Source organism: Leucoraja erinacea, chromosome 9, assembly GCF_028641065.1.
Source record: "Leucoraja erinacea ecotype New England chromosome 9, Leri_hhj_1, whole genome shotgun sequence".
Lineage (NCBI taxonomy): Eukaryota > Metazoa > Chordata > Chondrichthyes > Rajiformes > Rajidae > Leucoraja > Leucoraja erinaceus.
This window is the reverse complement of record NC_073385.1, coordinates 41,177,921-41,190,274: the sequence shown is the minus strand read 5'-3', so window position 1 is coordinate 41,190,274 and position 12,354 is coordinate 41,177,921. Positions and strand designations below refer to the sequence as shown.

Sequence of the window (12,354 nt, the reverse complement as noted above, 5' to 3'; positions counted from 1 at the left end):
TACTTTTCTGAAGAAAATTGTCTTGTTTTTGATCATGAGAGAAGATAGATAGCAAGTGTCTTTCATTTGATACATTGACAGAAACTCTCTAGATTGGCTAAACCATAAATGTGTTATAAAAATTGGATTATTGTGATAGTCATAGCTGTATTTTGTGTTTTTTAGACATTATAATATCAGGAAGAGTGAAAAGGCTCTCCAATTTGCACATTAATCAAATGCAAGTTTTATTTCCACCTGTTCATGAATTCTTTATGAGGGTCTTAAAGCTTCACATTGATCTGTTAATTGATATAGTGATGGGTGTGTAAGCAAGAGACATTTAGGTTTGGCCTCATTTGTCATCAGAGTGGACAGGGCAGCATATGAAGATTTTTTTCTGTTGAGGGAGACATTAAAGATGGATATAATTGGAAGGCTGCAAATCAAGAGCTTATTGATAAAAACAAAGGGCTAAAATCAAGTTTGCTGTAATTGTGAAGCACTTGGTTGGAAAGTTAGTAGATTCTGTACTTTGAAGACTTTATGCAAGAACAAATGAGGACCAGGAGAGCTCATGATTGCCCCATGGTTCAGGAAGGATGGTGTATAATTGTCAAGAACAGTCGCCTCCAGCATCCCGCCAAGTTAGGGGGCTGTGTGGAAAAGAGTGGGAAGGACATACAGAAAATGTATACCATACAATGAAGAAAGCTGAGAGAGGCATGGAGATGCAATGATGGGTGGTACAGTGGCGCAGCGGTAGAGTTGCTGCCTTAGAGCGCCAGAGACCCAGGTTCGAAACTGACTGCGTGTGCTTTTTAAATGGAGTTTCAACCCGTGACCTGCATGGGTTTTCTCCAGGTGCTCTGGTTTTGTCCCACACTCCAAAGACGTACAGGTTTGTAAGTTAATTGGCTTTGGCTAAATTGTAAATTGCCCTAATGTGTAGGATAGTACTAACGTACGGGGTGATCACTGGTCGGCGCAGACTCAGTGGGCCGATAGCCCTGTTTCCGCACTGTCTCTCCAAACTAAATTAAACTACAGAATAGGAAGAGATAAGAGCCTCTGGAGGTCAAAATGATCAAGATAGAGATAAATGAAACGGGGGGGCACCACCGAGCATGTGGAAGGACTCAAATGGGAATAAAAACAGATCTCAGGGGGGACTGGGTAACAAAAACGAGTTGGATTCAGAGGAAAATACCTGGGTAAACATATGGACAGTTGCAGGTTATGGAGATTTGCTCAAAAAGTTGAAACATAGGTCAATGGAAATTATGTACTTCTGATATTCTTTAAGAATATACTCACTAGAAGCTGATTTTGTACCATTACCACGACCTCTCGTCTGTTTCACTGTGTTTGTAGTAGTTTTTCTGGATGCAGTTTTTGAATCAGTGCTGGTTGACTTGCGACTTGTAGCAGTTAAATCCACACTTTTCATACTAAAGCTGCTCCTCAGCACTGAAGTTTCCGTGTCGCTGTTTACAGTGAGTGAACCTGCTCGTTTCCGTGGCAGCGCCAGCATATCAAGCCGCGATAATTTCTTATCAGTTGGCTGCTTTGAAGAGGTAGAACTTGTGGTGGACAATTCTGAAGCCAATGAAGATTTGTCCACATCTGCACCCTCATTGTCTGAGGCATCACCGAGCCGAGCCCGGCGCAGCAGAGATGCTCTGGTTGGCCTGGGCGTCGAGAGGCTGTTCGAACGGGTTAGAGTTGTTTGCACTGAAGCTTTCGCTGTCTTGTTCAAATCCTCCTTTGTGCGCAGAGAACCAGAAAATCTTTTGCGCATTTGAGATTTACTGGTCTGAGAGTGCTCCTGATCAGAAGAGACTGTGTCTGTTGTTGGTACATACGGAAGGCTGGTGGACCTCTCGTCGTCAGTGAAGTCTGTGGAGCCACGTGATCCTGTGCTACGTTTCAACTGAAAACGCCGACTACTGTCCGATTTATTGGACGAATCCAGAACCTGGGCTCGGCGCTTCTCCGACAGTCTTTCCCGAGCATTGGCCTGCTGTGGATGCCCTTGAACTGATGTGGCCGTTTTCCCTTTGTGCGCACCAGTTACGTTTTTCTGTTTCTGCACAGAACTAGTTGTATTTTTACTTTTCAAACTTACAGAACTGGTTGTGTCATTATCTGATTCTCCAGAGAAGGAATCACCTTGGACATGGGAATTACTTTCTTGTTGACTAAAATGGAAGTCTTGAGACTGGAGCTTTGCTTCTAAGGCTGCCATTGCATCTTCGGTATCCTTCAGAAAGAGATGAGTGTCCTCTGTGCTTTCTGTTCTGTGGGAGCTTCTTGTATGATCTTTAACTGACATCTGGCTTGAAATAGTAGGAACTTTATAAGTTGCAGTATCAATACTTGGTCTGTCTTTAGTAAAGCTTTCTTGTCTAATAACAGATACGCGGGAATCTCTTGTCGACATCTTCTTTCTTTCCTGTGAGGGACTTCTATTATTTATTCGAGTTGTTTTACTGGTGGAGCTAATTGTATCAATGCTTTCCATAACAGTCTTATTGATATCCAGACCAGATGACCATCTTGTAGAGGATGAAACAGTAGATGATTTTGAGCTAAAATCCCGTTCTTTAGTCTTTTTTTCAAAGTTTGTTAATATCACTTTAGCTACTGAAGTTTGATTAGAAGGGCTTTCCAACATTTTTTCTTTTGTACTATACAAAGCCGATTTCAGATCATGTTCTGAGATGCATTTAGTGCCACTTGAATCTGAAAGCTCTTTGGCTGTGCATTGTGTGTATGCATCAGTCACCAGTGGCCCTTCCTCAGATGTCCCCTGATCATTCCACGTCTGGTCTTGATGCAATTTCCTAATGGCCCTGGAAATTCTATACTTCCTACCCTTCCCTTTTACAACATGGGAAGAGTCATCAGGCTTATCATCATCGCTTAAACTGTCAGGCTCCAAGTCTTTGTCTTCACGGATAAACAATCTTTCTTGAGGCTGTGGAAAGGACCGTAAATCCATTTCTAATTTCTTTATTGATTCAGAACTAGGAGGAGAGCGTTGCTGTAGAAAGTCTTTTGCTTTTGGAATATCAAGTTTTTCACTGGGTGGCAACTGTGGAAGTGTTCGACGTTTCCGTGACGACTGGCTGGTTGTTGACGCTGCATCTGAATCCAGGGTTTCAATGCTCTTGCTGTACGTTCCAATATCAACTGTAGCTGCATCTTCTACAATAGATAAATATGGAGAGAAGATAAGAGTGGGAACAAATGATGGTATTATTGCAACTTGGTCTAAGTCATCACTAACTTGAATACTCACTCCCTTGAAGGTCCTGGAACCCAGTAACTGGCACCGTGCCATTATAGCCATCAGCCAGGCTTGCCCATCTTGAGACCCACTTCTGAGATGCCGGGTATATGGGGCCAACTGGACGCACCTAGAATTTGTACCAAGAAGATACAAAGTATTGAATGCATCTTGTAAAGCTATGCCTGATTAATTACCTTAAATTCTCATTCATAGTGGGCCTAGAATTTCTCAAAAATTTATATTTTTTCGTTAAATTGTAGTGCCACATGACTGGATGGAAGATGGGATTTTGTCTCGTGTTTATTCCCTCGCAATGCAGCAGCATGCCAAGCTATTTCTCAGAGACAACTTCAGCTTTGTTGGTATGCAATCATAGATGGGGGTCATAGTCATAGAGTCATCTACAGTGCCCTCCATAATGTTTGGGACAAAGACCCATCATTTATTTATTTGCCTCTGTACTCCACAATTTCAGATTTGTAGTAGAAAAAAAAATCACATGAGGTTAAAGTGCATTGTCAGATTTTATTAAAGCCCATTTTTATACATTTTGGTTTCACCATGTAGAAATTACAGCAATATTTATACATAGTCCCCCCATTTCAGGGCACCATAATGTTTAGGACACAGCAATGTCATGTAAATTAAAATAGTCGTGTTTAATATTTTGTTGCATATCCTTTGCATGCAATGACTGCTTGAAGTCTGTGATTCATGGACATCACCAGTCGCAGGGTGTCGTCTCTGGTAATGCTCTGCCAGGCCTGTATTGCAGCCATCTTTAGCTTGTGCTTGTTTTGGGGGCTAGTCCCCTTCAGCTTTCTCTTCAGCACACAAAACGCATACTTAATTGAGTTCAGATCGGGTGATTGACTTGGCCACTCATGAAATTACAATTTTTTAGCTTTGAAAAACTCCTTTGTTGCTTTAGCTTTCAACATGGTGCAACCAAAATGTATAAAAATGGCCTGTAATAAAATCTCACATTATTCTCACATTAATAAAAATGTGCACTTTAACCACGTGTGATTTTTTCTATTACAAATCCAAAATTGTGGAGCACAGAGGCAAATAAATAAATGATGGATCTTTGTTCCAAACAATATGGAGGGCACTGTAGCACGAACACATGTCCTTCGGCCCAAATCTTCCATGCAGAGCTACATGCCCTATATAAGCTAATTCAAGCTGCCCACATTTGACCCATACCTCTAAATGTTTCCTATCCATGTTCCTGTCCAAGTGTCTTTCCTGAGTGAAGAAGTTGCCTCTCGGGTTTCTATTAAATATTGCCCCTATCATCTTAAATCTACAAGCATGATATTCACCTCCAGAAACAAAGTAGGAAGTATTGGCCAGGGGTCCAGGAAGCTGGCTAGGCCCCCGGCGGAGTTCAGGGGCAGTGCCCCAGTGGGGGTCCGGGGGCATCACCCACGAAAGCTCCTGCTTTTTCAATAAATTGAAAATGATTCTCAAGCTTTCTGCTGGTAGTTTACATAACAGAAGCAGACTTTTTGACGCAGTAAAATAAAGATATATATTTCATGAAATAGACAAAAGGTGCAAGAGTATGCCATTCGGCCCATCGAGCCAGCACCGCCATTCACTGTGATCATGGCTGATCATCCACAATCAGTACCCCGTTCCTGTCTTCTCCCCATATCTCTTGACTGCTATCTTTTAGAGCTCTATCTAATTCTCTCTTGAAAGCATCCAGAGAATGGGCCTCCACCGCCATCTGAGGCAGAGGATTCCACAGACTCACAACTGTGTGAAAAAGTATTTCCTCATCTCCGTTCTAAATGGCTTACCCCTTATTCTTAAACGGTGGCCCCTGGTTCTGGACTCCCCCAACATCGGGAACATGTTTCCTGCCTCTAGCGCGTCCAAACCCTTAATAATCTGATGTTTCAATAAATGACCTCATACAGCTAAAAACATATTTACAAAAAATGTTACCTGAAATGGCTCTTTGCCTAGCACTGAGATGAGAAAAAACCTTTTCACCCAGAGTTGTGATTTGTGGAATTCTCTGCCACAGAAGGTAGTGGCCTCATCTCCTTCACCAGCACCTTGGTCTCCCTTCCTGAGCTCAGCCCCAGCCTGCCCAACCTCTCCCAACAGCTAGGGCTCTCAAATCCTGGCAACATACTCGTAAATCTTCTTTGCATTCTTTCCCTCTTAAAGACGTCCTTCATATAGCAGGGTGACCAAAACTGAGCGCAATGCTGCAAATGTGACAACACCAACGTCTTATCAACTGTAACGGTCATCAGGCATGTCACCCATGTTAAGACTCCAGTTTATCTGCTTAAATGGTAATGGTCAAGAAATAAATGTTGCCCTTAGAACCCCAGAGGCAGAACATTAAGCGATGATGGCAGTAGCTTGAAGAAATTCTACCAAAAGCACACTACCTGCACATCATGCAGAAAATGCTATTACATGAACTTCTTCGTGAAATTATCTTTGCCTCCTGTTGAAGGACTACAAGGTTAACACTTTATTTTAATGGCTAGAGACCCATAAACTAGACATCTGCTTTAACGGGAAGGGGCGGGGGCATTTGCAATCCCAGAAAACCAACTGTATTGCGAGTTTCCATAACACAAAGCCACATCATCGGTGCGTGCTTCAAGGAATGAGAGTTGAACAGAACCAACATTTTTATTTATATGGGCTTTTTCTTCACGTATATTTCATGACAGCATTTATTCAGTATCTCAGATCTTTTGGTAGTGATTTGTGAATTCCGCAAGGGTTAATTTTCATTCCTTGACCTGCTATAACATGAGGATTGGCTGCATTGTAATACAAGGAATTTAATTGCACCCTGGTGTCTATGACAATAAGCTAATCGGATCTGACCATTACCTGTGGCACAATATCAGAGCCAGTAATGGCTGTAGTGCGATACGCCTGTAATGTAGGTGTTTGCTGGTAAATGGTGCTAGCATTTTGATTACACACATTATCCTCATCCCTTAGTGTAGGAGAATCTTCATCACAGATTACAGGTCTATAAATTTCAGAGTTAATTCCGGAAAAGTCAGGTGATTCAAAAACACCAAACACCTGGTTAAAGACAAATAAGAGTTAATAAGCCACAGCTTTTCAAACAAGCAATATATTAATTTATTAACCACAAAGCCAAGTCAATTGATGGGGACAAAGGTTGAACATTTTGCGCTTACATCAACATGCATCAAATTCATAAATGTATGAAGCAATCATTTCTGGAACTCCCTCATCATTTAAATTGACCTTATTTGGCTCTGCTTTATGAAGTCACCTTGTTGATCATGTAATTGTATTGGTTGCTGTAGTTAATATTGTTTGTGCTTATTGGGAGATCCAGTTTTAATTATCTGAATATTCAAAAACATTTTTTTTAAGACATTCTTTTGAAAGTGCTTAAAAAACATTAGGTTATTGAAAATACCATAAGGAATACGCCAACCCTTGAAAAGGTTTCAACTTTGCAAATTTGAATTTCTGATCTTAGCTATGTTGCCCTATTTGATGATCCTGGGAGTCTGGTAAGGATAGAAACAAAATCGTTTTTTTTTTTTATAAATCAGACATTCATAACAGAGCAATGTTGGAGAAAGACAGGGAAGGTTTTTTGCCAGATTCCTCTGCTGACAAGGTACACAAGAGAGTAAAGGCATAGAAATAATAAATGCCTCCATTCATGTCCAAAATATACATCTTCATGCAATTGAATCATGGGCTGACTTTACAGTTTTTTCACATGAGTTTCTATGACCACCATGTTGTTCCTATATTTTTCTGAAATCCTATAAATCTCTCAGAAATAATTCTTCTGATCATGTATTAATTTCCAGTGAAATGGGCCTTCAGTTGGACAGATGATACAATATTGCAACATCCCAGTGTAGCATAGAAAACAATTAATAAGTGTTGTACAGCCACCAATTAGAATACAGGAGATGGAGGAATCCAACAGAAATAGGCTAACCTCAAGGGCCTGTCCCACGAGCATGTGAGTCCATGCGGCAAGCGCGACTTAAGGGCCGGTCCCACCAGCATGCGCCTGCATGCGGCAAGTGCGACCAAACCAGAAGCCGGAGCCGCGTGGAGGTCGAGTGAGTGACACGGCGTCGAGGTGGCTGCGGGCCGGCAGGCCGTTGCCGCGAGGAATTTTTAAACACGGTCAGTTTTTCGGAGCCCTGCGCAATGTCAGGACCCGCTCTGCACAACTCCATACGGCTCCGGCGATTGAAGTGGGACCGGCCCCGCGAGGCCATACGTCTCAAGCGACCACGTTAGGTCACGCTTGCCGCATGCAGGCACATGCTGGTGGGACCGGCCCTTTAGGTCACGCTTGCCGCATGCAGTCGCATGCTCGTGGGACAGGCCCTTAATTCACAAAAAGAACCGGTCATCTCCACCACCAAAACGGACAAAATGACAGCATGGGAAGCTCATCCCATCCTACCATCTTGGCTTGAACAAATACTTATTCATTGACTAATCAGTCAAAATCCTGCTTTACCTATCTAAAATAAATGAGGGAATAACTTTAGGAAGGACATTTCCAGCATGCAACACATGTAAAAGTGTGGCATTCCCAACATTATCTATAGGGTTGCCTAAGATTTAATGGGAACTTGAGGGGGTAACCTTTTTTACACAAAGGATAGTGAGTGGGTGTATGGAATGAGTTGCCGGAGGAGGTCGTTGATGCAGGCACTATCTCAATGTTTAAGAAACATTTAGACATCTACACGGATAGTGTAGGTTTAGTGCGATATGGACCAAAGGCAGGCAGGTAGGACTAGGATAGATGGGGCACGTTGGTTGGCGTGGGCAAGTTCGGCCAAAGGGCCCATTTCCACACTGTATGACTATATCCAGAGTACGTGAGAAAGTGACTTAGTTACCCCCAGGTGAGACATTTAATTTTTTTTTTTTTTAATTTATTTTTTAATATTTTTATTAGAAGCAGTGTACAATAATATAAGGCATGAATAGCATATTACATTTCATGTACAAGTTCTTATTTTAAATTTAATAGTAAGAAAAAAGTAAGAAAAGCAAGAAATAAAGAGAAAGAGAATATTATATAAAGTAGTGATTTTGTTAGTTTGTGAAAAATAGAGAAAAAGAGCCCATAAAGCTGTATAGCCCGAGAGAGAAAACAAAAAGAGGTGAAATAAGAAAAAAAAAAGAATAGAAGAAAAAAAGAGAAAAAAAGAGAGATTGAAAGAGATATACCTACTTTGTATCTTTACCCACCCCTCAACCGGTTTTAAACAGTTAATTTCTAAGGTTGTGTTGCACCATATGCTTGTAATAATTCGATAAATGGAGACCAAATCTTTAAGAATTGGTCTGATTTGCCTGATAGGACGAATCTCATATCTTCAAGATGTAACATTTCTTGACATATTTGAAATCCACATTTTGAGCGTTGGTGTGGGTGCATTTTTCCAGAATTTAAGTATACGTTTTTTTGCAGTTATTAGGCCATAATTAAGGAGACATTTTTGAAACGGTCAGCTTACAGCCGTCTTCCATTGATCCGAAAATAATCAGTTCTGTATTGGGGTTCAATTTTATTTTAAATAATTTTGTGAAATGCCAAAAATTTCATTCCAAAATTTATGAAGTTTTATGCAAGAGACAAAAGAGTGTACTATAGTAGCATTTTGAGATAAGCATTTATCACAGGCAGGTAGGACTAGGATAGATGGGGCACGTTGGTTGGCGTGGGCAAGTTGGGCCAAAGGGCCCATTTCCATACTGTATGACTATATCCAGAGTACGTGAAAAAGTGACTTAGTTACCCCCAGGTGAGACATTTAATTTATACAACAGCTAATCGGTGATCCTTAAAAATAGATTATTGTCATAATTCCACGATTAATCCCATCACTATCGCCGTGAAGGACATGTATTACAAATGTCTATTTCCATGCTCTTTCCGAGCAATTCAAAATCAGATGATTGAGAATAATTAGGTCACAACTGGATTATGGAATTAAAGACTACCGATTGTATCAGAAGGTCATACTTTCTTTAAGTAGTATTCTTTAACTAGTTTTCTTTAAGTAGTTTTCTTACCTTATCTATCATCTTACGAGCTTCTTCAACCTCTTTGTCCTGAGCATCTGTTTCAATAGTATAAGTGCCAGTGTCACTTAAACTATCTTGATCACCCTGTTTGGAGATTGGCTTTGCTGAATCAATTAGTTTCAAGGTTGCCTTTGTTGAAGTTGTTGGTGCTGATACTGGTGTTTCTGGTAAAGGCGCTGGCACATGTGCAACTGTCACAGGAACAGGATCTGTTTTTTCTACTTTAACACTTTTTGCAGTTTCTTTTAATAGTTCAGCAGCAAACTCCTGGCTGAGTTTACTTTTTCGTCCCACACTCCCAAAGCTCCGAAGTGAACCTTTGAAGCTTGAGGTAGCAGAGGCACCTAATCGTTCTTCAGTCTTTTCTCTCTTTAGAGAATTAGACCTTTGGGGAAGTGACGAACTAGCGGTAGATTTGTTCGTTTGCACTAATGATTGTGCTTGCTGTACTGCAACCTTCTCACAGGTTGAAGTGCCTTTTCGTTTTTCTAGTTTAGCTCTAAGAGCAATATAAGAATCATTGTGCATGGCATTTGCGTTTTGTGTAAAAGAGTGTGCTCTACGTTTACGAGGATTATCATCGTCAAAGAATTCAATAACAAAGGCTTGCTGACCCACGGGCATGTCTTGTTGGTCATGTTGGAGCTGACACATTTTACTATCACTGTAACTCGTCATTTGCTCTGGAGGAGAATCCAGGGGTGAGTCTCCTTTATCCTGTTGTGGAGATACTATTTGATTCTCTGAATCACTTTGAGTCCCATCTTCATGTCTATAACCTAAGAAAAGCAAAGAAAAATAATTAGTGTTCCTGTTGAAAATTAATTTAATAGATTAGCATTTTCCTGCTATTAAAAAGTAAACACACTGAATGTGCTGGAAATGCTCAGCAGGTGAATACCCCATAGAAGAAGAGGAAAAATAAACATTTCGGGCACAGTGGCGCAGCGGTAAAGCTGCTGCCTTACAGAGCCAGGTGCAATCCTGACTACGGATGCTGCATATACGGAGTTTGTACGTTCTCCCTGACACCGTGCGGGTTTTCTCTGGGTGTTCCGGTTTTCTCCCATGCCCCAAAGAGGTATAGATCTGTAGATTAACTGGCATCAGTAACATTGCAAATTGTCCCTAGCATGTAGGATAGTGCTAGTGTACGGGGTGATCGCTGGCCGGCCCGGACTCGTTGGGCCAGGGGGTCTGATTCATCGCTGTATCTCTAAAATCTAAAGTCTGAACTGCATTCTGGATTAAGGCAATATATTTTTAGTCATCTGAAAAGTGTTTTGAAAAAGAATATTCCTCTATAGTTGAATGTTACCACCAAATTTTAAATTCATATCAAGCTTTAATATCAGTAAAGACAAATAATACCTTTTAGAGTCTTTGTCTGAACCTGGTAATCACTCTTGGCACTATAAATATCTCTTGATGCCTGTCTCTTCAGCATTAAGCTTGGGTCATTCTGAACCAGCCAGTCAACCACTTTATTCTCTGCTGAGAGTACATCTCCCTGCACAGGAACTTTTTCAATCTGTTGAGCCTTTCTCGGTCTTGAGGGAAACTTAGTTACATGGTCCTTAATTTTCATTTTGCCTGGGGTATCATCATCAAACTCAATAGTGAAGGAAGCATGACTCTGAACGCGAGGTGACGGAATTGTATCAGTGTCCTTTGTTGGAATTTCATGAACTTCGCAGTCTGGAGACTTGGATGGCTGTTGAAATTCTTTTGTTGGAATTTCAAAGTAGCTGGGTTCTCTGCGAAACGAATAGACAGATTTTTCTTCAAAGTCCTTATAATCAGTATGGTTTCCATTAATTTCTTGCTCATTTCTTGAGGTCTCTTTGGAATTATCTATGGAGAAGAATACACATAAATTAATTTCCCAGGTATCTTTTCATTTGATATCAATGCTTCCTATGTCTCACTCACTGTCCCTGGTATCACTGTGCCTATTTTGGATATTTTATACTTCCAAAGATAGACACAAAAAGCTAGAGTAACTCAGCAGGACAGGCAGCGTCTCTGGAGATAAGGAAAGGATGACATTTTGGGTCGAGACCCTTCTTCAGACTGTCATTGCTGTACGTGGCTTATATTGCTATGTCGCTGCTCCATCTCCAGCAACAGGTTTTAATAAAGCACCTTTAAATGTAGTAAGACATTGCAAAATGTTTCACAGGAGTATTATCAAACAAAAGTTGATATCTCAGCACGAAAGGTGATATTGGAGCTGATGGGGTAGGTTTTAAGGAATGATTAGAAGTGTGAAAGAGCGGTGAAGAGGTTAACTGCAGGAATGCCAGAGCTTGGATCCTCGTAAAGTAAAATATAGGATTAGGCAAAACAACCCTTCAAACCTGTCCATGATCGAATAGGATAACAGCTCGTCATGCGCTGACTTCAACTCCACATACACTCTCCATATCCCATGACTCCTTGATACACCAATATGTGTCTCACTGCCATAAATATACTCAGTGGCTCCTTGGGGGATAGATCATCCTCACAGAAACAAATCACTTCTATCTTAAACAACTGAATGCTCATTCGGAAATTGTGCTCCCTAATTCCAAATAACCTTGAGGGGCAACCTCCCCTCCGCATCTACCACATTGGGAACCTTCGGAATTTTCTGTTTCATTAAAATCACATTTGACCTTTTCAAAATATTATATATAGGCCAAAGCTGGTCAAAGTATCTCCATAGAAAAAACATTTTATTTCTGGGACCAATTTAGTGAACCTTCTCTGAATTACTGTCAATTCATAGCCTCCTTTAAATAAGGAGCCCTGAACTATGTAGTAATCCAAATATCACCAATTTCTTGTGCAGCTGTAACTAGACTTCCCTTTTGTTTTATATTCCATTCCTTTGTAATAAAGGCAACACAAGGCAAAAACACGTGGTGAATGACCAAAACATTAGTCATAAAGAATAGTAGAATTCGGCCCATCAAGTCTACTCCGACATTCAA

At 40.8% G+C, this 12,354-nt stretch overlaps 1 protein-coding gene across 8 annotated transcripts in view; it reads right to left on the bottom strand.

The window, feature by feature from the left end:
• Nucleotides 1-12,354, bottom strand: part of LOC129700290 (centrosomal protein of 170 kDa protein B-like) — a 74,725-nt gene that overhangs the window by 24,918 nt on the left and 37,453 nt on the right. For 7 of the 8 annotated variants that reach the window (XM_055640638.1, XM_055640641.1, XM_055640636.1 and 4 more), the window contains exons 8-12: nucleotides 10,748-11,230; nucleotides 9,365-10,155; nucleotides 6,149-6,349; nucleotides 3,284-3,401; nucleotides 1,297-3,189 (exon numbers count right to left, since the gene is read on the bottom strand). In XM_055640638.1, the coding sequence (XP_055496613.1) occupies nucleotides 1,297-3,189; nucleotides 3,284-3,401; nucleotides 6,149-6,349; nucleotides 9,365-10,155; nucleotides 10,748-11,230 (3,486 nt within the window). The remainder of the gene's footprint in view (nucleotides 1-1,296; nucleotides 3,190-3,283; nucleotides 3,402-6,148; nucleotides 6,350-9,364; nucleotides 10,156-10,747; nucleotides 11,231-12,354) is intronic. The other variant, XM_055640644.1, reaches the window with a different exon arrangement.